Source organism: Penicillium canescens (genome assembly GCF_028828765.1).
Source record: "Penicillium canescens strain IBT 15451 chromosome Unknown utg000002l_segment0_segment0, whole genome shotgun sequence".
NCBI classification, from domain to species: Eukaryota; Fungi; Ascomycota; class Eurotiomycetes; order Eurotiales; family Aspergillaceae; genus Penicillium; species Penicillium canescens.
In genome coordinates this window covers 1,074,945-1,095,430 of record NW_026703964.1, presented here as the reverse complement: position 1 = coordinate 1,095,430, position 20,486 = coordinate 1,074,945, and the positions used below count along the sequence as shown (strand labels likewise).

The 20,486-nt window shown below is 50.5% G+C and overlaps 11 protein-coding genes across 11 annotated transcripts; 6 read left to right on the top strand and 5 right to left on the bottom strand.

Moving 5' to 3' along the window:
* Positions 1-2: 2 nt before the first annotated feature.
* Positions 3-1,100, bottom strand: N7446_001603 (uncharacterized protein; the record flags this gene model as incomplete). The annotated part of the gene is made up of 1 exon (XM_058510352.1): positions 3-1,100. The coding sequence occupies one exon, from the start codon at positions 1,098-1,100 to the stop codon at positions 3-5; it is 1,098 nt and encodes a 365-aa protein (XP_058375888.1).
* A 171-nt stretch (positions 1,101-1,271) lies between these two features.
* On the bottom strand, positions 1,272-2,757 carry N7446_001602 (GDP-Man:Man(1)GlcNAc(2)-PP-dolichol alpha-1,3-mannosyltransferase; the record flags this gene model as incomplete). The annotated part of the gene is made up of 2 exons (XM_058510351.1): positions 1,272-1,879; positions 1,932-2,757. 2 exons carry the CDS (start codon positions 2,755-2,757, stop codon positions 1,272-1,274), a joined length of 1,434 nt encoding a protein of 477 aa, XP_058375887.1.
* A 523-nt stretch (positions 2,758-3,280) lies between these two features.
* N7446_001601 (uncharacterized protein) lies at positions 3,281-4,751 on the top strand (the record flags this gene model as incomplete). The annotated part of the gene is made up of 2 exons (XM_058510350.1): positions 3,281-3,393; positions 3,458-4,751. 2 exons carry the CDS (start codon positions 3,281-3,283, stop codon positions 4,749-4,751), a joined length of 1,407 nt encoding a protein of 468 aa, XP_058375886.1.
* A 423-nt stretch (positions 4,752-5,174) lies between these two features.
* Positions 5,175-6,336, top strand: pex7 (putative peroxisome biosynthesis protein (Peroxine-7); the record flags this gene model as incomplete). The annotated part of the gene is made up of 2 exons (XM_058510349.1): positions 5,175-5,338; positions 5,436-6,336. The coding sequence occupies 2 exons, from the start codon at positions 5,175-5,177 to the stop codon at positions 6,334-6,336; spliced, it is 1,065 nt and encodes a 354-aa protein (XP_058375885.1).
* A 405-nt stretch (positions 6,337-6,741) lies between these two features.
* Positions 6,742-7,568, bottom strand: N7446_001599 (DUF1014 domain protein; the record flags this gene model as incomplete). Its single annotated transcript, XM_058510348.1, has 3 exons — positions 6,742-7,255; positions 7,327-7,427; positions 7,512-7,568. The coding sequence occupies 3 exons, from the start codon at positions 7,566-7,568 to the stop codon at positions 6,742-6,744; spliced, it is 672 nt and encodes a 223-aa protein (XP_058375884.1).
* Positions 7,569-7,974: 406 nt separating this feature from the next.
* Positions 7,975-9,174, top strand: N7446_001598 (GPI-anchored transamidase; the record flags this gene model as incomplete). The annotated part of the gene is made up of 1 exon (XM_058510347.1): positions 7,975-9,174. The coding sequence occupies one exon, from the start codon at positions 7,975-7,977 to the stop codon at positions 9,172-9,174; it is 1,200 nt and encodes a 399-aa protein (XP_058375883.1).
* A 499-nt stretch (positions 9,175-9,673) lies between these two features.
* N7446_001597 (uncharacterized protein) lies at positions 9,674-10,707 on the top strand (the record flags this gene model as incomplete). The annotated part of the gene is made up of 4 exons (XM_058510346.1): positions 9,674-9,775; positions 9,798-10,076; positions 10,123-10,295; positions 10,356-10,707. 4 exons carry the CDS (start codon positions 9,674-9,676, stop codon positions 10,705-10,707), a joined length of 906 nt encoding a protein of 301 aa, XP_058375882.1.
* An 863-nt stretch (positions 10,708-11,570) lies between these two features.
* Positions 11,571-13,947, top strand: N7446_001596 (cell division control 45 family protein; the record flags this gene model as incomplete). Its single annotated transcript, XM_058510345.1, has 2 exons — positions 11,571-12,095; positions 12,145-13,947. 2 exons carry the CDS (start codon positions 11,571-11,573, stop codon positions 13,945-13,947), a joined length of 2,328 nt encoding a protein of 775 aa, XP_058375881.1.
* Positions 13,948-14,257: 310 nt separating this feature from the next.
* Positions 14,258-15,857, top strand: N7446_001595 (uncharacterized protein; the record flags this gene model as incomplete). Its single annotated transcript, XM_058510344.1, has 3 exons — positions 14,258-15,038; positions 15,120-15,583; positions 15,657-15,857. The coding sequence occupies 3 exons, from the start codon at positions 14,258-14,260 to the stop codon at positions 15,855-15,857; spliced, it is 1,446 nt and encodes a 481-aa protein (XP_058375880.1).
* A 168-nt stretch (positions 15,858-16,025) lies between these two features.
* On the bottom strand, positions 16,026-17,633 carry N7446_001594 (putative JmjC domain protein; the record flags this gene model as incomplete). The annotated part of the gene is made up of 1 exon (XM_058510343.1): positions 16,026-17,633. One exon carries the CDS (start codon positions 17,631-17,633, stop codon positions 16,026-16,028), a length of 1,608 nt encoding a protein of 535 aa, XP_058375879.1.
* Positions 17,634-19,000: 1,367 nt separating this feature from the next.
* N7446_001593 (uncharacterized protein) lies at positions 19,001-19,842 on the bottom strand (the record flags this gene model as incomplete). The annotated part of the gene is made up of 2 exons (XM_058510342.1): positions 19,001-19,496; positions 19,559-19,842. The coding sequence occupies 2 exons, from the start codon at positions 19,840-19,842 to the stop codon at positions 19,001-19,003; spliced, it is 780 nt and encodes a 259-aa protein (XP_058375878.1).
* Between the last annotated feature and the right edge of the window lie 644 nt (positions 19,843-20,486).

Below are 20,486 nucleotides of genomic sequence, written 5' to 3'. Positions count from 1 at the left end.
GATTATATTGGGAATTGGGCTCGCAAAAAGGTCTGCTGGACGCCGAGTCGTTTCATGAACTCGATGGTCTGAGTTCCCACACTGCTATCCTCAAAAGAAGTCGCTATGTCAATGATCATCTCTGGCGTGGAGTCTTTCTTGTTCACTTTGAGTTTGTTAACGCTTGCGACATCGGCAGCCCGTTGCTTCTCTTTGGCCTTGTCCTCCTTAAGCTTCTGTTTGCGCTCTTTTTCCATTTCGCGATCTCGCTCTTTCTGCAACTTGGCTTCCACTCGTGCTCGCGCCTTGGCCTCCTTATCTGCGGAGTCAACTTTGCTTGTCTTCTTCGCTGGTTTCCGAGGAGCTACGGGCTCATCAATATCATCAAGATAGATGTCCGTAGTCGCAGGCTGGGCGCTGCCCTTCGACTTCCGAGAGCCAGGGGCTGCCTTTGAACCGTCATTGCCGATTTGAGCAAGGAGATGAGCAGTTGCCGAGGAGAATAGAGGATTAGAAGCACTCTTTGCTTGATGAGGTTCGGACTGATCCAATAGGTCCACAAATTCCGGCAAGGCAAAAGGATCACTAAATTCCTCAATATCGCTGCGCCCTCTTAGGCTCGACGGAGGGAGTTTGTCCAAGTCCACAATGTCATCGTCATCGAGGGCGAAATCATCGCGACTCGGGTTCTTTGGCTTGCGCGACGCCGGAGGTTTGGATATAGGGCCTGGAGCCGGAGATGTGAAAACGATTGGATCTGACTCTTCAATGTGCGACTGAGATGGCTTTTTCTGTGCCGCGGCGTCCAATGGTGGCAGGTCGAAATCATCGTCGGAGATGGCAAACCACGGGTCCGCTGCAGATGCTGGAGCTCGAGGTTCTTTCGCTTTGGTAGTTTGGGCTAGCGATGAAGTAGCTTCTTCATTTACCCTCCGCTTTTTGGCGGGCTTGTCGAAGACAACGTCATCGTAATTGAACAGCGACGAATCGAATGGGTCTGACGAAATCAGGTTGAGCTGGTAGGATGGGCGCCGCGATGGAAGTTCGAGTGACTGTTGCGGTTGTGGGCGCTTTGTGGGATCGGGAGGATCGGAGGATATGAGGTCTATGTATTCAGGCATTTCGAGTCCCAATGCCACCAGGGCGGGTGATGGAGCAAGACGAGGGGGACGCGACGTCACCGCGAAAGAAACACGAGGTCAGGTGACCATCTATAATTGTGCAGGGATATGCGAAAGAAAAGTATTTGAGATGTTGTAATCAAAGGGGTATGATTGATTTGGAACTAAAGTTTACATCGCTCGAAACAGAATTGCAGCAATTACTGCCAAAATAGCACCAACCAGAGCTAGGATAGCAAAGACCTGCTGCCACCCATTAAAGCGCCGTCTGTCCGCCGTAAGCATAGTGGAAATCTCCTCTTCTAACCTATCGCCCATAGCAGTAAGAGAGAATTTCTGTTCGGCCCTGATCTTGCCTGCCGCAGCCATGCGCTTAACATCCTTGGGACTCAAGCCGTAAAGAGCCTTGTCAATCACGGCAGTCCATTCATCGTCCGCATGAGCATCCCGGAGCCAGCCCGTTTCGCCCTCGACAATCGTCTCCAGTGGACCACCAGTGTTCGATGCTAGCACTGGGAGACCAACTCGCATTGCTTCGACAGGCACGATGCCAAAGTGTTCGTTGATCGGAGTGTATAGAAGGAGCTTGGATTGCTCCAGCAGGGTATCTTTGAATGCGCCAGGAACAGAAAGCAGAAACAGGACATCAATGTCATCGGGGATAGAGAGAGCAGATACGACTGTCTTGGAGGTGGCGGTCTTCAATCCAAGACTGGTTGCGAGCTTATCCAGCTCCTGGTGATATTGAACATTCTCGTTGACACGATTGTCGTAACCGCCTGTGTAGAATGGTTGTTAGAGAATACAAGATAGCCATAGAGAAGAACTCACCAGCAATCACCAACCGTGTCCCTTTCCTCTTCTCCGCTCCGAGACCATTATAAGCGCGAATCGCTAATGCCATATCCTTCTTGCGCTCAAAGCGGTTTATACTAAGCAGAATCTTCTTCCCATTCCATAGAGGATCTTCCTTCGTTTTCTCCGGCAATTTGTTCCCCAAATCCATATCAACGCATGGATACACCACCTCCACATCACCAAGACGCTCCGACCCAAAGACATCCCGCACTACCCCACGAGAGAACTTGGAGTTTGCAACGACCCGATCAGACGCGCTCATAGCCCAACCTTCAAACCAATCAAACGGAAATCGGTAAAGTACTTTAGCCAGCCGAAGAAGCGAGCCACCCTCATCTCGCCGGGCGAGCAATTGATCGGGGAAATGACAGTAGAACAGGATACGCTGGCGTTTCGATTCGCGCGGACGGCCGAATGACCTCAAAAAGGGCACGCAGGCAGGTAATTGGTCCACAATGAAGATATCGTCCCGGTCGTCCTCCGCATCCTTCGAATCCCCCTTCCCACCAAGCTCGCACAACAACGACACAGTAAGATGCAACTGGCGTAGCGCAGCCATTAGGATGTGAAGTCGGCCGCAGACATGGGCGGGGAAGATGGAATTCCCGCGCACGCGGACGTCCAGCGTTCCATCGCGTGCCTCGTCGAAGCAGTGCGCTTTGTCGCGGTGGGAGGTGTAGATCGTTACTCGGTGGCCTCGGTTCTGGAGGGCTAGTGCGACGTCGATGATTAGCCGCTCTGCGCCGCCGATACCCAGGTCCGGGTGGATGATTGTCACATTGGCGCGCTGAAGGCCCATGGTGAAATTGTTTGACTCTTGGAGCTTGAGCTTGCGTTGCGACAAGAAAGACACGTGGGGTACGCGTCATGTGATGCAGATAGCTACACGAGGATTTACTTCGTTTTATACATCGTTGAGATTTATATTTACCTGGATTGATATTCTCAAGGACAAGCTGGTCTCTTGTTCATACATCTGTCACGTACTGCCATGATGTGAAGTCAACCCAGTCGGATCGGGCCTGCACCTCCACTGCCGGTGGATATTTCTTGTCCCGGATAGTATACCAAATGCCGAGAGAAATGCATCATGGCGTCGACACATCCAAGAGGACTGTCAGGATCATCTAGCGCAAATTGCCACTGAGTTGGTCTGGAGATCTTTCGATCAGATAACCAACTGTGGGGTCCAACAAGCTATATTGGGTTCGGCGTGAAAGCCGGTGATTCGTCCTACTGCTGGATATTTGGATCGCCCCCATACCCCAAGCAAAATCTACAACGTCTCCCGTCGGGTCTCAGAGCTGCCATGAACCGCAGCAATGGCCGACAGGGAAAAGAATCATGGGGGCCAAGTCAGTGCTGAGCCCAAGGCCACTGCGCAGTCTATTTCAGTACAGAGTAACACTCGCACTCATCCGAAACCAACAAAGCTGTGAGTCTCTGGTGTATACATAGATCCATTAAACCCATGAACCACTCGCTAAAGGAACTCCCAGCCGTCAAATATTCGTCGTCGCAGCAGGCTTCATAACAATGTTCATGACCTGCGCAATAATCTTCTCCTACGGCGTCTACCAAGCCATATATGAAGAAATGGCCAAACAACCTAACACCCCATTCAGCGGAACCTCAAGCTCAATAATCAGTCTAATCGGCACATTATCAATAGCACTAATGTCCATGGGCGGACCCTTCATAATGACATGGGCAAAGCTCTACGGCCCCCAGCCAGTAATCATGACCGGCGGTCTGGTCTTCGGCATCGGCTGCATCCTCGCCAGTTTAAGCGAGTACGTGTGGGAGTTCGCGTTGACGCAGGGTCTGCTCATTGGACTGGGAACGTGCATGGCGTATGTACCCACAATGTCTGTTGCGCCGACTTGGTTTGATAAACGGCGTGGGTTGGCTATGGGTGTTGTCATTTCTGGGTCTGCTTGTGGGGGTATGATTTGGCCGCCTGTGCTTAGAGCTATTACATCTGCTATTGGGTTCCGGAATGCGTTGCGTATTTCCTGGTGTCTTGTTGCGCTATTTGTCCCGCTGGCTGGGTATACTTTGCGTTGGGAGCCTACGTTTGGGGAGAAAGTCGCCGGGCAGACCGCTGGTATATCGAAGAAGATTGGCTGGATTCAGGCGCCATTTGTTGATTGGAAAATTGCACGGTCGAAGAAGTTCGTCTCGCAGGCGTTGGGCTGCTTTTTGCAATCGACGGGGTATGCTACGCCGCTGTTTTTCTATGCTGCGTATGCGCGGTCATTGGGATATAATGTTAGCATGGCGGATAACTTCATTACGATTAGCAATGCGGCGAACTTTGTTTCTCGCATTGTTATCGGTTATGCGGCGGACAAGCTTGGGAGATTGAACGTTCTGTTCCTGACTACGATCATGAGCAGTGTTGCCGTATTTGCATTTTGGTTGCCTTCAACCTTCGCAGGGGGCGCTGTCTCGAGTACTGCGGCGGATGTGTTGTTCATTCTGTTTGCTGTAGTATATGGTTGCTTTGGAAGTGCGTATATCTCGCTGTTCCCTGCGAGTCTGATCGAGCTCTTTGGCGTGCAGCATTTTACCTCGGTGAATGGAGCGCTCTACCTAATTCGAGGTATGGGTGCTTTGCTCGGCACACCGCTGACCAGTCTTTTGCTTCCTGGGCAGTCGGCTCTGTCAGATCCATCAAATTATCTGAGTGTGTCCTATACTGCTGGCATACTTTTGTTTGCGGCAAGTCTTGCCACGCTGTGGGTGAGGATTGAAGGTTCTGCTGGAAAGAATTGGACATGGAATTTATGAGCTACTGCTTTTGAGCCCTCTTCTCACGAACATGCGTTGTTCATGTTAAATTGATAAGTTGAGGTCCCCCAAAAACGCTACCGATGTATAACCCTAGGACTAGACAGGTTAAATTGTTACAACTTATACATATACTCACTTCCATTTATATCAGCCCACAGCACATTCTTCTATAGGACTACATCGCTATTAGCCCAGTCTCACTTGATATACCGAAAGTACAAAAATGTTATCGGTGGAAGTGAACGTGAAGTATGCCTGAAGATGCCTGAATACGGACCTCGGTCCATTTGATCCCCGCAATCCCGCGAGCTCAACTCAACTTCACCTTTGATGTCTTGATGCCCTAGATTGCTCGGTCTCGCTTTCCTCCGCTCTTCTCTCATCCGCTGAGCGATCAGCATCGTCCGACCAGTCGCCATCATGCTCCACTACCGCACACAAGGCTACAACGGCTGCGCAGTGAAGTACTCCCCGTTCTTCGACAATCGGCTCGCAGTTGCAAGCTCATCAAATTTCGGCCTTGTTGGCAATGGCCGCCTACACATCTTGGAGCTCACAGCTAACGGAATCCAACCTCTAAAATGGTAAGGTAGAATCACCAGAATCCCGCGCTCAACCCGGGCATCTCTCCACGGGGAACTAGAGCAAACACTGACGCATTGCGATTTCCCAACCTCCCAGGTTCACCACACAAGACTCCCTCTATGACCTCGCCTGGTCCGAATTGCACGAGAACCAAGTCCTCGCCGCATCAGGCGACGGCAGCATCAAACTATTCGACTGCACAGCAAATGACTTCCCAATCTCGAACTGGAAAGAACACGCGCGCGAAGTCTTCAGCGTAAACTGGAACCTCATCGCGAAAGACCGATTCTGCTCAAGTAGCTGGGATGGCACAGTGCGCATCTGGTCACCGCATCGCCCACAGTCCCTCCTCACCCTCCCAACCCACAGCTGCACCTACTCCGCATCCTTCTGCCCACACAACCCAGACCTCATTTCATGCGTGACATCAGACTCCTACGTGCGCGTCTTCGATCTCCGTACCCCAGCCTCGGCTTCTAACCACCTCGTCACTCAAATTCCCATCCACGCTGCTCCCGCTGCTCCTGCTATCCCCGGCCAGCCTGCTGGCCCAACCCCGCCTGCTGAGGCGCTCACCCATGACTGGAATAAGTATCGTCCTACGGTGCTCGCTACGGCTGGCGTGGATCGCGCCATTCGGACGTTTGATATCCGTGCCCCACAACAGGGCCCGCTGGCGACTATGCTCGGACATGAATATGCTGTTCGGAAGCTGGCTTGGTCGCCGCATCTTTCTAATGTTCTTTTGAGCGCTAGTTATGATATGACCTGTCGTGTATGGAATGATAGGTCGGATACTGGTGCTGTCGGGGATGTGGATCTCATGCGCGCTGGTCCGGGCGGTCCTATGGTTGGGGCGGAATTGGGGAGGATGGGTAGGCATACTGAGTTTGTGACGGGTGTTGATTGGTGTCTGTTTGGAAATGAGGGCTGGTGTGCTAGTGTTGGCTGGGATGAAAGTCTTTACGTGTGGGACGTGCGGGCTGCAATGTCATAGAAGAATATCCAATATATGAATCTGGCAGGGTCCAGACGTTTATTTGCTGAAGCTTAAAGGTGGTGCCGAGTTTTTGCATATCAATCATTTGATTTCGTAAATTTGTATGCTAGAGCTGACTGAAAGCCAACAATGCAAGAAGACACAGAAATGACGCGTCGCGCTCATCTACGGCCAGGCTGAATGATCCAACCTTGTGTATAAAAATAACACCATGACTTGAACCTGCTGCGATTCCCAGTCATGCAGTCAAAATTTTGAGAATGATGCTTTGGAAAACACCATCAATAGTGGGTATTTGGGGGCAAAAGACTTGAACCCAAGTCAACATAGCAATATGCCTTATTGCTAGTAATGCCGCAGGGGTTCGTTGCCTGATTGCATGTGGTCCAATCAAGGACCAATTTATTTCGAGCCAAGTCTGCCCTCGACCTTCTTGCGCTCGTTCTCCTTGAGCTGAGCAATCTCCTCCTTGGAGGCATTGACAGCAGCGTGGACCTGGTTGAATGGGTTCTCCTCGCTCTTCTCGAATTCCTTCCTGCAAAGATCCATGCGCTGGTTGCGGCGCAGACCGGGGTTCTCCTCTTCGATTTCTGGTAGACGTCTAGCCTCGAATGCGGCATACGCAGCCTTGAATCGTCGCTCGGGGTGTCGGTCGATCTTCGAGGTGTCCTTGGAGGACAGAGACAGGGCGTCTAGAGCGTTGTCGATACCGGTTGCGTTGAGGTCAGATGCCTTCTTGCTGCCGGCAGGGGCATCGTCCAGCTGCGAGAGATCAAGACCGCGGGTCTTCTTCTGTGCGGTCTTAGCGTTGGCACCCTTGGCCTTGGCTGGCTGGGAAGCTTCCTCCTCTTTCAAGAGAGCATCGCGCTCTGCCTTCTTGCGGGCAGCTTCGGCCTTCTTAGCTTCAGCGTCCTCCCTGTGGAACAGAAAATAGTTAGCTCGCTGCTCAGAAATGTTGTTCTTTCTTTGGAGCTCGGCCCCGCATACTTCTTAGCGTTGCTCTTAGATCCCTTCGACCATTGCTTGTCTTCCTCGGCGGAACGCTTCTGGTCCTCAACAGCCTTCTTGGATGCGGCGGCGTCGGCTTTCTGTGTTTTGTCAGTATTTATTCGCCTGGCATAAGGAATGTGGCAATAATAGCGGGGGCGGGGTTAAAAAAAAAAAAAACATACACGAGCGTTTCCAGCGGCCTTCTTTGAGTTTTCACCTGCTGCTTTCTTGCCTCCCATTTTGAATTGCGATCCACACAGTATATCAGGAACTGAGTATGGATGTGAAAAAGAAAAAAGATGGAATGGATCTAGTCTACATGATCCGATCCGCGAGCCCACCATGCCGAGTCCGTGAAGGCGGTGACGACATTTTGGTCCGTGCAGGGCACATGTTCCTGGTGCCTGAGGGGTCAGGCGGCGATCCCCGGGTTCGTCTTTGTAATCTCCTATCTCAGGCCCTTGAAGTTGTCAACTTTCATCTGATCGTCAGAGTTGTGATGGCTTTCGCATAGTACCTACGGCTATTCTTTAGGGCAATTTTTATTGTTTCCTCGTCTTTCACCGCCGATTTCACGTTGCTCGGCCACTGATTCGAGCTCTGTTCCTCCTTTCCCTATTATGATCTGAACCTCCGTCTATCGCAATGGCTTTGCTCTTCCGCTTTTTGCAGGCATTCGCCCTGCTGCTGCTCGCCAGCTCGGTCACTGCCGAACATACATCTAACTGGGCAGTGCTAGTCTCGACCTCGCGCTTCTGGTTCAACTACCGCCATCTCGCCAATGTCCTTTCATTATACCGGACCGTCAAGCGGCTCGGCATTCCCGATTCACAAATTATTCTCATGCTTCCCGATGACATGGCTTGCAACCCTCGAAATGCTTTCCCGGGAACCGTCTACAGTAACGCAGACCGCGCAGTCGATCTCTACGGAGATAACATCGAGGTGGACTACAGGGGGTACGAAGTGACTGTGGAGAACTTCATTCGACTCTTGACTGATCGTCTTGATGAAGATGTCCCACGTAGCAAGCGCTTGGGATCCGACGCCGGTAGCAATGTCCTGGTTTACATGACCGGACACGGAGGTGACCAATTCCTGAAATTCCAGGACGCCGAAGAGATTGGCGCGTGGGACCTGGCAGACGCGTTTGGACAAATGTGGGAAAAGAAGCGCTACCACGAATTACTGTTCATGATCGATACTTGCCAGGCCAACACGATGTACACACATTTCTATTCGCCAAACATTGTGGCCACTGGCTCCAGCGAGCTTGACCAGTCTTCCTACTCTCATCATGCGGACAATGATGTGGGTGTCGCTGTGATTGATCGTTGGACATACTATGTCCTTGAGTTCCTTGAAACGCAAGTTACAAGCGCCAACTCCAAACTCAACTTGGGAGATCTATTCGATTCCTATGACGAGTCGAAGATTCACTCCCAGCCAGGTGTCCGGTGGGATTTGTTCCCTGGCGGTGAACAAGAAGGTCGCCTTCGAACTGTGGTTGACTTCTTCGGCAACGTTCAGAATGTGGAAGTCGAGAACGCCAACGCAACCGAGCCCGGCTCTCTAAAGGAAGACCTGGCTGAGATTTTGCGACTGGTTGAGAAATGGCAGAAGCGTGACGAGGAGTATTCCACCATCATTGGTGATTCCGCTCAGAATGCCACCGAGAAGGTGCCTTTATCCTCCCATGTGAACTTGGCCCCTAAGAAGATTGTTGGGTCGACCAAAATGGCCGAAGACAGCAACTGGGGTAAGCAACTAGTTGGTCTCTCTGTCGTTGGTGCATGCACTGCTATCTGGGTAGCGGGTTCCATTTTGGGTCGCTCAGCTGTTTAATATAGTACAAATAAACACTAGCTAGTGGCTACGACTTGCTCACCTTTTCTTTTGGGAAAGCTTGTTTTTCTTCAGTCATCAGGGCTTAGAGCATTGTATTTTGGTGGGATAGCCTTGGAGCATACATCATATCATGTCAATGGCGCAAGGAGTTACTTTTGTTTCCTTATCGAATTTGAATGATATCCTCTGATTCACTTATGTTGAGATGTAAGTGGGTAGTTAGTTAAAATGCTAAAATACATCTACAGACGCGCATTTAAGCAGATACTGTTTGACCACTCAGGTGTAAGCTGTCAGGATCTCACATACGTATGCTCCCATATCCGGCTCGGGTTCGGTACCCTCAGCCCGTTCCGTCCGGATATCAAACTACCAGGTATACTAGTATTATCCCCCGAGGATACAACCCTCCGTCGCATATGAAACAAATTTAAACCCCTGGTCAGTTTCACTTGGACATCAACATAGCTTCCCTTTCCACTTTATCCATACAGCCATGTCTATACCAAACACACTCTTTAGAGGAGCCACGATAGGCAGCACATTCACCACCGCAGAACAAGTCCAGCAAGCCCTCGGTCACCTCAAAGAACTGAAGGTTTATCATCTCGATACGGCAGCCCGATACCCACCCCATAGCCCTGGTCGCTCTGAATCTCTTTGAAGAGGTACGAGCTGCGAAGCAAGGGTTCACCATTGATACTAAAATCAGCCCCGGCAATGATAGTGCAGGTGCCCATACGGCTACTGCAATTAGAGAGTCACTTGAAAAGAGCCTCGGCCGTCTGGCGATAGATAAAGTCAATATTCTCTATTTCCATCGTCCGGATCTTTCGACACCGATCCTTGAACAGGCTGCTGAGATCAATAGGCAATACTTGGAAGGTCGCTTTCAGAAGGTAAACCACACCAGTGACTGACACGGAATGAATCTAATTCTGATAGTTCGGTCTATCCAATTTCCCACCGGAGCTGGTCGTGGAATTCATCACAATCTGTGAAGAGCACAACTATATCAAGCCAAGCGTGTATCAAGGTCTATACAATCTTCTCAGCCGGGGCAGTGAACAGCTTGTTCCACTTCTCCGTCAACATGGAATTGCCTTCCAAGAATATAGGTTTGTCGTACATATTGTATTACACACGCTAGATCTGACCAAATCCCTTTTTGCCTGCAGTCCCCTTGCAGGCGGTTTTCTAACAGGCCGAATGACTCGCGGTGACGTCGTCGGTAACGGATGCGCACCAGGAAACACCGCTTTCCAAGGTTATAGTAGCATGTACGATAAGCCGGAGATGCATGCCGCTATTACCGACCTTCAGGATACGATCGAGCCACTTCAAATTTCAGGATCTCAGGCTTGTTTACGATGGATATACTACCATTCAATGCTAGGGGAGGGGGATCGTGTGATTTTGGGTGCTAGTAAGATTTCACAGATTGTTCAGAATGTGGATGATGTTTCTAAAGGGCCATTGCCGGTGGAGGTTGTGCAGAAGATTGATTTACTTTGGGAGAAACTGTGTTGATATTATGTAGTTTTTTGAAACATTTATATCTGTGAAATATATGCATCAGAAAAAGATGGCAAAGAAGACTCAAAGCATTGGAGGTGCCCAAAACGGATATATGAGCCTCGATGTCGAGGGCCAATTAGAGATAACGGCTTGAAAATAGATTAAATGTTTGCCAGGATGTGTTCCCACAGATGGAGAGGGCGATGCATGTCTTCGCTTTATAAATCACTGAATATTACATGAGCGAAAAGCACAAAAAAAGAGAAAGCGCATAGACGGTTGTCGGAGTGAATTATGTGATCTATTTCTTGCATAGATATGAAGCGCGTTCAGTTGGATTTCATACACCGCGATAATATAAAAAGATAACCAGCAGATCTATACCCAGATAAATCAAGAATTAAGGAGTTAAGGAGTAAGACATAACATGGAAAGGGTGCAAATACTCCGTCTTTGTCGAGGTGATGAAGGTATGGAATCTGGCACGTGCCTCCGACGCGTCGCGCTTGTCCGCTTCCCCGGCGCTATGAGAGTCCTGCTGCAAGGGCTTCCACCCCAATACTCACGACAAATTCGCCCTTTAGCTGAGTTATTCTTACGAGCTCTTCTTCATGAGCTGTCGCATGAGTCTTTGAATATCCCAAGCTGGCCATGTATCTCCCTCGGCAGCTCATCTCACACCTCTACCTACAACTCCTCCGATCCCACCACCCACTCTCTCCACCGGTCCTGATTCTCGTGGCATTGGAACCAGACGCGCTGTGTGCCTGCCGAATTCTTACATCTTTGTTAAAACGCGACTATATCCCTCACAAAATCCAACCCGTTGCTGGTTATGGCGACCTGGCGCGCGCGGGGAGGAGCTGGTCCGGCCGATGCAGACCACTAATGGCGGCAGCGGAGGTGTGGTCGTGTGCCTTGGCGTAGGCGGTCTGGTTGATCTGGGAGAGATTCTTGCGCTGAGCAACCCCGAAGACGAAATGGAGGACATGGGCGGCGTGGAGATCTGGGTGTTTGACGCGCGACGGCCGTGGAACCTGGGAAACGTGTTCGGCGGACAGGCTGGTATGGGCCAGGCAATGGCGGAAATCGATGCCAATGCGCGACGGCGAGACCGCGGTGTGGACAAAGGTTGCATCACTCCTGCTTATACGTCAAAGAATGGCGGCATTGTCGTGTATGATGACGGTGACATCGAGGAGGAGCTCCGCAATGAGCGGGAGGCATATTACGCGTTATTAGAGATGCCCGATGTGGACGACGATGACGATGCCAGTGACGATGATGCCGAAGACGATGCGCACACAGGGTCCAAGAAGCGTAAATCCTGGTCAGGTCGCGAGGATGATGAAGACTCCGATGGCGATGAGCCACCCCACCAACGGAGGAGAAGTAATTCGGTATGCAACTACGTTACATATGAGCCAATTATCTTCTAACTTGCGACAGGGTTCCTCTATTGCCTCGTCTCCGACCCGTCGAAGAAAGACGGGTCTCAATTCTTCGAACTCGTCGCGATCTGCGACTCCGACCACTGACTCGCCATCACCAGAAGAAACAAAGCAACCATCGGCACGATCTTTGAAGAAACGTTTGCTTAATCTCAAGAGAAGACACGACTCAGTCCTGCAAAATTACTACTCCTCTGGAACGTCATATTCCGAACCCATTTCGTCTTTAATTTACTCGCTGGCATCCGAGCTCGGACGAGATGATAACGACCTGCTATGGCTCGCGATTGTCGGTGTTTCTAGCTTGGAGCTCAGCGGTCGAACAATGACCGGAGTGGGAATTTCCAACACATCAGAATCGGGAGGTTCCGCGGGTTGGGGTGGACAACGTGGTGAACACATCCGCCAAATACTTCGCGATGAAGTGCACCGTTTAAATCCACCCGATCCTTTAGAGCGAGATCGTGATATCCGAGGAGAGATCAACGGTGTCATTCCAACAACCGCTCGATCACCAACTGATACGTCAATTCGCCTTTCCCCAGAGCCTCGGTTTCTTCTTGTCCGACATTGGTCATTGTACGAAAGTATGCTACACAGTCCCTACCTCGCTCCACGACTGCATGTCTGGACAGAAAATGGCCGCAAACGACTACACAAACTTCTGGCCAAGATGGGCATTAGTCTGACCCAATGTCACCAATACTATACCCACATGGACATGGAGTTGAAGCGCGTGTTACGGTCACGTTTGCTCAAGTACGCCCCTATGTATGGCCTAGATGGCCTTGTGCCCGCAGAGGGTGCTGGAAGTGCCAGTGCTCGTGAAGGCTGGGGCTTCGTACGTTGCTGGGGCTGGAAGGCGTGCCTGTCTGCCACGGACGTGGGTGTTATCGTGGGTGCAATGCTAGAGGTCGGGCCGCATGAGGCTTCCCCTTCTTGGGACTCCAGGCATCTTCCTCGAACCCGTGGAAACGACGATACCGAGAGCGGCGTAGCCTCGGCTGAATCCGATCTAACAAGCCTTCTTCCACGGTTCTGGAGCGCCTACGACGCCCTTTCATTAACATCCGAGTCGCCCACACTTCTCCTTGAATCTTTGCCACTGGCTCAGCATCTACACCGTGCCATCCTTCGCACTGGTACCTCCTTGCTCTCCAAGCATCAAATCCGCCACCTTCGCGCATTCCGTATTGCCGTGGTTAAAGATGGACCTGACGTCAAGCTGTTTACCAATCCCGGAGCCTTGACAAAATTGGCCCTATGGATAGCTGAGGCCATTCGGGTCCAAGAGAAAGAACGTGGTGATTCCGTTAAGATCGGTCGCAAGCGAGCAGCCGGGACACCTCTTGTCCTCGCTGGCCTCGATGAAGACCGCGATCTATATGTGGTTGTCGGCACTGGTGGAGGTGGTGGCGTTGTGGACTTCGCGGCCATGTCTAAACGTCGAGATGAACGAAAGAAGAAGAAGGAAGCCAAGGACAAGAAGCAGAAGGAGAAGGCGGACCGTCGGTCCAAGCGCGCAGCTGAGCGTGCCGAGAAAGAAGACGGCAGCGACGCCGAGGAAGAAGAATCAGAAGAGTCTGAATCCTCATCGGAATCCGAGTCTGAAGACGAAGAAGATCCCCGCGGCAAGAAGCATCTCCTTCGCAACAGATTCGGAATTGCCTTCCAAGAGGTAGTCCAGGAGACCAATGCCCGTGTTCGCATTGACAGCTTCGAACACTGCGTTGTCGAGGTTCAGAAGGATGATCTCGGCGGCTTCCTCGAGGCACTGAGTTTCCGCAGCGTGGTGGGCTAAAATCACCAACAATCATTCACGCAGTCTACGACCTGTCTTTGCATGGGATGAACTTAGGGGAATACGGGACAGTGAAATGGGCTTGTATCACTGCCATTGCATCTGTCTCCGGCGTTTTGTGGTTTTTGATGAAATGTCTGTTATCTAGAGTCCATACTCCATAGTTGCATCAATCTGTGCAATATTCGGCCTTCTCTCCGACTCTCCAACTCCCCGCATCCCCGCGTTCCGGTTAACCTTTCAACTCTTTAAATACCGATCCTACAGACTCAATTGCTTCCAACCCCATAATTTTATAGCAACCACCACAATGTCCCAACCTCGCGAATACCCAGTCCTCCCCCGCGAAACCACTCTCGCTAACCTCCCCGCCGAGTATCCCACCGACACCCAAGACCAAATCACCCAAATCCTCTCAACAACCCCAATAAACCGCTTAGTGGTCCTAGACGACGACCCAACAGGAACACAAACCTGCCACGACATCTCAGTCCTAACAGTCTGGGACCTCGCAACGCTAACAACGGAATTCCATAGCCCAAAACCAGGCTTCTTCATCCTAACAAACTCGCGCGCCCTCCCACCAAATGAAGCAGAATCCCTCATCCGCACAATCTGCACAAACATAGCCCAAGTCGCCAAAGCCACAAACCAAAAGGTTGACATCGTCCTACGCGGCGATAGCACCCTCCGCGGTCATTTCCCGCTTGAACCGGACGTCGCACAGTCTGTCTTTGGGCCCGCTGACGCGCTGGTACTTGCGCCGTTCTTTTTCCAGGGGGGTCGGTTCACTATTGATGATGTGCATTATGTTGCTGAGGGTGAGGATCTCGTTCCAGCCGGTGTGACGCAGTTTGCGAAGGATGCTACGTTTGGATATAAGAGTTCCAATTTGAGGGATTATGTGCTAGAGAAGGCTCCTGGCCGGTTTGATCCTGGTCAGCTGTGTTCGGTGTCTATTCAGGATATTCGATTTGGAGGGCCACAGGCTGTTTGTGAGAAATTGCTTGCGGCGCCTAGTGGTGGGGTGGTTATTGTTAATGCCGCTGCGGAGTCTGATATGCATGTCTTTGTGGCGGGATTGTTGATTGGTATGTTTGGAGATATCCCTGTTTCTGCCTAAACAGAAAAGCCAATGCGTGGAACAAGGTGACTGATATATTCTCTCACAGCCGAATCCAAGGGAAAACACTTCCTCTACCGCACAGGTGCAGCCTTCGTTTCAACCAGGCTGGGAATCCGCTCCAAGGCACCCATCACCGCAGTACAGCTGAACCTCCCCTCGCCACGACAAACTGGCGGGTTGATCATTGCGGGATCATATGTCCCCAAAACGACAGCCCAATTGAAAGTATTGACAGACCGCCGTGGCGCAACGGGCGAGCTAGCAATCATCGAGATGAAGGTTGACGAGCTAATTGCATCACCTGAGACTGCGTCACAGACTGTGCAGCGCGTTGTTCAGGAAACGGAGTCTTATCTGCGTGCTGGGAAAGACACTCTCGTTATGACAAGCCGGAAGCTTATTACTGGCGGTGATGAGTTGTCGTCGTTGAAGATTGGATCTGCTGTTGCTGAGGCGCTTGTTAGTGTTTTGCAGCGGATTGAGGTGCAGCCTCGGTATATTATTGCTAAGGTATGGTTCTGTCTGTCTTCTGCTTGGTTGTGAACTGGTGGTTTGACTGCGTGGAGTACTGACAATTGCCTAGGGAGGTATTACTTCTTCTGATGCTGCGACTAAGGGGTTGAATATCAAGCGTGCTACTATTGTTGGTCAGGCGGCACCTGGCGTGCCTCTGTGGCGGTGCGATGAGGAAACTAGTCGCCATCGAAGCGTGCCGTTTGTTGTTTTCCCTGGGAATGTGGGAGGGGAGGAGACTCTTTGTGAGTTGGTGGCGGGCTGGAGCTAGATGTATTTAGAGGACGTAGATGCGATCTCATAGATACAGCATCGAAGTACTACGAAGTCATTGAAGTCATTTGATGGGATATCATTTGCATATGTACATATGCTGTGCATGGAATCAATACGTTCATTCCGACATAACATATCGAAAGGGATCTCTTGATCTACCACATCAGCCCCACCAGAAGCTAACACTAATGCCAGCTCTCAACCCACGCACATAGTGCCACCATCCAACAGGAATGTACAGGCACTCGCCCGCATGGAGCACGGTTTCGACATAAGGCGCGTCCATAAAACCGGGCCACATCTCTTCCCACTGCTCGAACTCAGCAGGAGAAAGCTCAATAGAGGCTAGATCGACCTTCGAGGTATTGGACATATCAATGAGTTTCGTAGTCAGTGGTTGAGCCCCGGTTTCCGGATCTGGGTTCGCCGTTTCATCAACAGAGGTAACAGTTTCTTTGCCGCGTGGGTGAATCTGGGAGGCAGGCGTGTGTGGTGAGTACAGACGGATGTACTTAGTTCCCACGACCTGCGTGAGGATGTTGTGGTAGGGGTCATGGTGGAGAGGGGAGATAGTCCACGAGGGACCAATCCATGTGTTGATGATCGGGTCACTGGGCAGACCTAAGCATGAATCCGTATCCGAGTTGTCATCTTCTTGGTTATCTGGCAGTGAGCCTCGTCGAGCCCCTTGTTGATCAGAGTGTTTCCCTGATGCCTGTTCCTTGGCCTCCCTACGCTCACGCTCCTTCTTCTCATACACTGGCGTGCCAGGCTCTGGACCCGGTGGAGTGATATAGCAGTAATCAGGGATACTGATATCATTGCGTAAGGCAGGGATCTGAGAAAGCAAGTCGTGTTGCGCCATGTATCCCGTCTCGCCGCTCTGATCTTCGGTCTGGGACTGGCCATGGCCTTCCCGTACGCCAGTTGGGGTCGGCTTCCCCTGCCATACGTATTTATCCACGAACTCTCTGAATGGCATGATCTTCTGCCCCCAGTCCTCGTCGGTGTATGACCTTCCCACCTCAACGGGAACTAGTCTGCGACCCTCGAGGGTGCGTTTCCACCAGTAGTCTCGCGAAGCCCAAGGACGTCCTGACAGAGCTGGCCAATGGTCGAGCGCGTTTGTGATTATTAGCGGGGTGCGTATATCTTCGATATGGCGTTCGATGGAATCAAAAGAGGGTGCCGATAATCGCGGGATAGGGAACTCCAGGCGGGGTTCAGGGAGAGCATTTGGAGGGAAAAGAGGCGGCGAGAGCTTTCGGCGCTTGGCGTGAGAAGGTCTCATATCTTCGTCGCTGCCATTTTCGGCTTCTTGGGTTTCTGTCGCGACTTCCAGCGTGGACAGTAAAGATTCGATGAGCTTCTCGCGGCGGGGTGCACCGGTCATGATCAACGCGTTATCGAGGATTTCCACGACCTGCGATAGCCATGGCGCATGTAGACTGACTGTTAGCTCTGTTCCTGCATCTTTGAGTTTCTGTATCTGTTGTAACACGTTGAAATCTGGCTCTGAGCTGCCCTTGCTCAGGCCGGAGGCGATGACGCAGGCGTGAATGATGGACGCGTCGGTATAGAGCCGGCGCCAGCACTCTTGCACATTTTTGAATGGGAAGACGTGTAGTTTTGTGTTGGCAATGTCCTTCACCTTCTCGTAGTTCGTGAGCAGGAGGTCACGTAGCTCATCGCCGCATTGAAGAATGGGGTCGTCGGAGGTTGGCTTGGCGATGACGGACACCGCGTCGCTGAGAGCGGGTAGAAGACCCATCGGGAAGGAATTTGAAGAGAGCCCTGGCCTCTATGGCCATTGAAATAGAGTCGGGTCCATTTGCTCTTTTGGGTTTGATTTTTGCAGGTGTGTGCGTGGAAGTTGCCCAAATTCTCCCCTCGGGCCACCGATAGACATACACTCAATCTTCCACTTCGCATCACACTGGATCTTTTTGCCATTGGAGGCCTTATCATATTAATGGATATTGAATTTGTGATGGTTTCTCGAGGTATGTCAATATACTATGTTCTAGTAGGCCTGAAGCCTATAACATGGAAATATATATCTTAGTCCGAGGAAGTTTACGGCGATCCAAACTTAACACTCAATGTAAAGTTGACCGCTAGAATTCAAGAAATAAAATAAAATAAAAAATTACAAAACAAATCCGGGGATGGAGTCTAGAAGGCTCCCGGAGCTATGTATAAAGCGGCAGGTAGTTATATCATTTAGTACAGCATATCAAATTAGATTCCACAATTGAAAGACTAGCTAGCTCAAAACGCCGAAGTGAAGCCAAATGGATGTTACTAAAGGACTTCGGGAATATATAAATAAAATAGTATACTACAGGACGGCAAGCGGGGGTCCACAAACCGCTCCCCTGATATTATTAGCCTTCCACGAGCGTTTACATGTATTCGGGTAATTAAATTTTGAGCCATGGATCCTGCATCAGTTGCTTAGCGCGTAACAAACATATCAGGTTGCCTATGCACTTGTATGAATTTATGTTTGATCGACAATCATGCCTAATGAACCACTAGGACCAAAATAGATTGACGCAGTTTGATATTGCAACACCTTCATGTCTTGTTCGATAATGCAACCATATAAAACCTCGGCGTGTCAGCTATTACTCAGCCAATTGTCCACCTTGATCATGGACATCGCTTAACCTCCAAGACCTGAGCATATCAAGATCCCAGATCGCTGTGTGTTCAGCATCCGTGAACAAGATAATTGACTGCGTCTGGGTCTGATGCTAAGTTTTGGGTCTCCCAGATCAACCATGATATCTCCTCTGGCGTTCCAGAGCGAAGCTTAACAACCATTCGGTAGAGAGTGACACGGAAGGTTAAAAGACCAGAAGTAAGAGCCTTGTGCCTACGATCACGGGTTGGATCGTACAAGCACTGGTTCCACATGTTGTGCATGGGTTGCACTAGATCTGTTTATTTGAATTCCAGTCAGCTCCGGTTAGATAGATTGTGTATACAAGTGTTCGCTACCGGTAAATCTCCGCCCGCTTATGACATGAGCATTGCAGTATATAGCAAAACGAAACGCAAGAACACAGAAGCATGCTCACAAATAACCAATACAAACTTGGAAAGATCAATCATTCAGCAATCAACTAGAACTCACGCTCCCATAGGCTGCCGCTCGGGGTCCTCCTGGGCTACTGGAGTAGCCTTCACAAAGTCTTTTTCCAGCACAGCTGATATTCCCAAGGCTATAGTGATGACCATAGCAATAATCTCCTCCAGTACAGCCATGCACAGGTAGGCAGTGGCATTTCCATCAAGAGAAAAAGCTTTATACGTAGTGTAATCGCTGAGCGCCGAGTAGACCAGCCGGACTAACAAGAAGGGAGAAGAAAGGGCGATAGCAATGAACAACTTCTTCTGGAACCTCCGCAATGAGAAGCTAAGCTCATAGTGCAGCCAAACAGTAAGCAACATGAAGATGACAAATACGGCAAGGAAGATGCCCATGGCTGCTTTCGCGAGTGTGCCTGGCTGGTAACCACCCTGTTTGTCAGAGGAGCTGACTCCCGCAATACCGAGAATGAGGCCGATGAAGGTGACAAGAGTCAATAGTTTCATAGGCCTGGGAGGCATCGTTTCGCACACATCACTAGAAACACGTCTCTTAGTCCACGCCTATTGAGTTCAAGGGTTTCACCGTCGCCAACTCACATTTGTCTCAGCAGTCCGATAAAGGTTAGCAACAGGGGCGCAAGACCAATCAGCTGGCACACTGCCACGGCAACCAAGATATCGTGTGAGTTGTTACTGATAGACAACAATGAAGAAATACTGCCAGCAATCCGGATGAGAGAGAGAGTGACGGCATATCGCCAGATCTTGCTGCCGACCCTCCAGCCTGTCCGCTTCCAGATGAAAATGGCAGCAATGAGAATAATGGGAAATATAATGAGCTGGAGGATTGCAATGCCGTTCCAATAGGTCACGGTTCCCATTGTGGTGGCAATAGAGAGTAGTAGTAGAAGAAGAAGAAGAAGAAGAAGAAGAAGAAGAAGAAGAAGAAGAAGAAGAAGAAGAAGAAGAAGAAGAAGAAGAAGAGGAAGTAGTTGAGAGGAATGGAGAAGTAAGGTTGAAATTGAGGAAAACTTCTTGTTGTGTGCGATCTGTAAAGCAGAGAACTGGTCCTTTTATGTATTTCAGAGTATCCCATATTCTATTCTAATCTCAAAGCCATAGCCTTATTATGAACGTCATGAAAAGTAGCCAATTTTGTTGACACCTCAAGATGCCCGCGTTGACTGGCCGAGCATCTTAGTTACCTGAAGAGGACTAGCGTGGACGGGAGAGCAGCCGGGGCCAAACAGATGCTTGTGGGATACTCCTCTAGGTAATCCGGCGCAAAGCCTACCGTGTCGGTGGCTTGCGACTGTGACTGGGCTGAGCCAGGTGGGAAGCGGAGCCGTTGAGGCCATTTAGGCTTTCAGGGCGAAGCACTTCACCTTGTCCCAGAGTGTTTGTTTGTGTGGTGTAAAATAAGCAATTTGAGAAGCTGCAATGTGAGAGCTTGTTTCCAGGCTGATTTCAGCTGTCTTCAGCTATTTTCAGCTCGATTGATAAGCGACAGGTTTCAAAATCACAA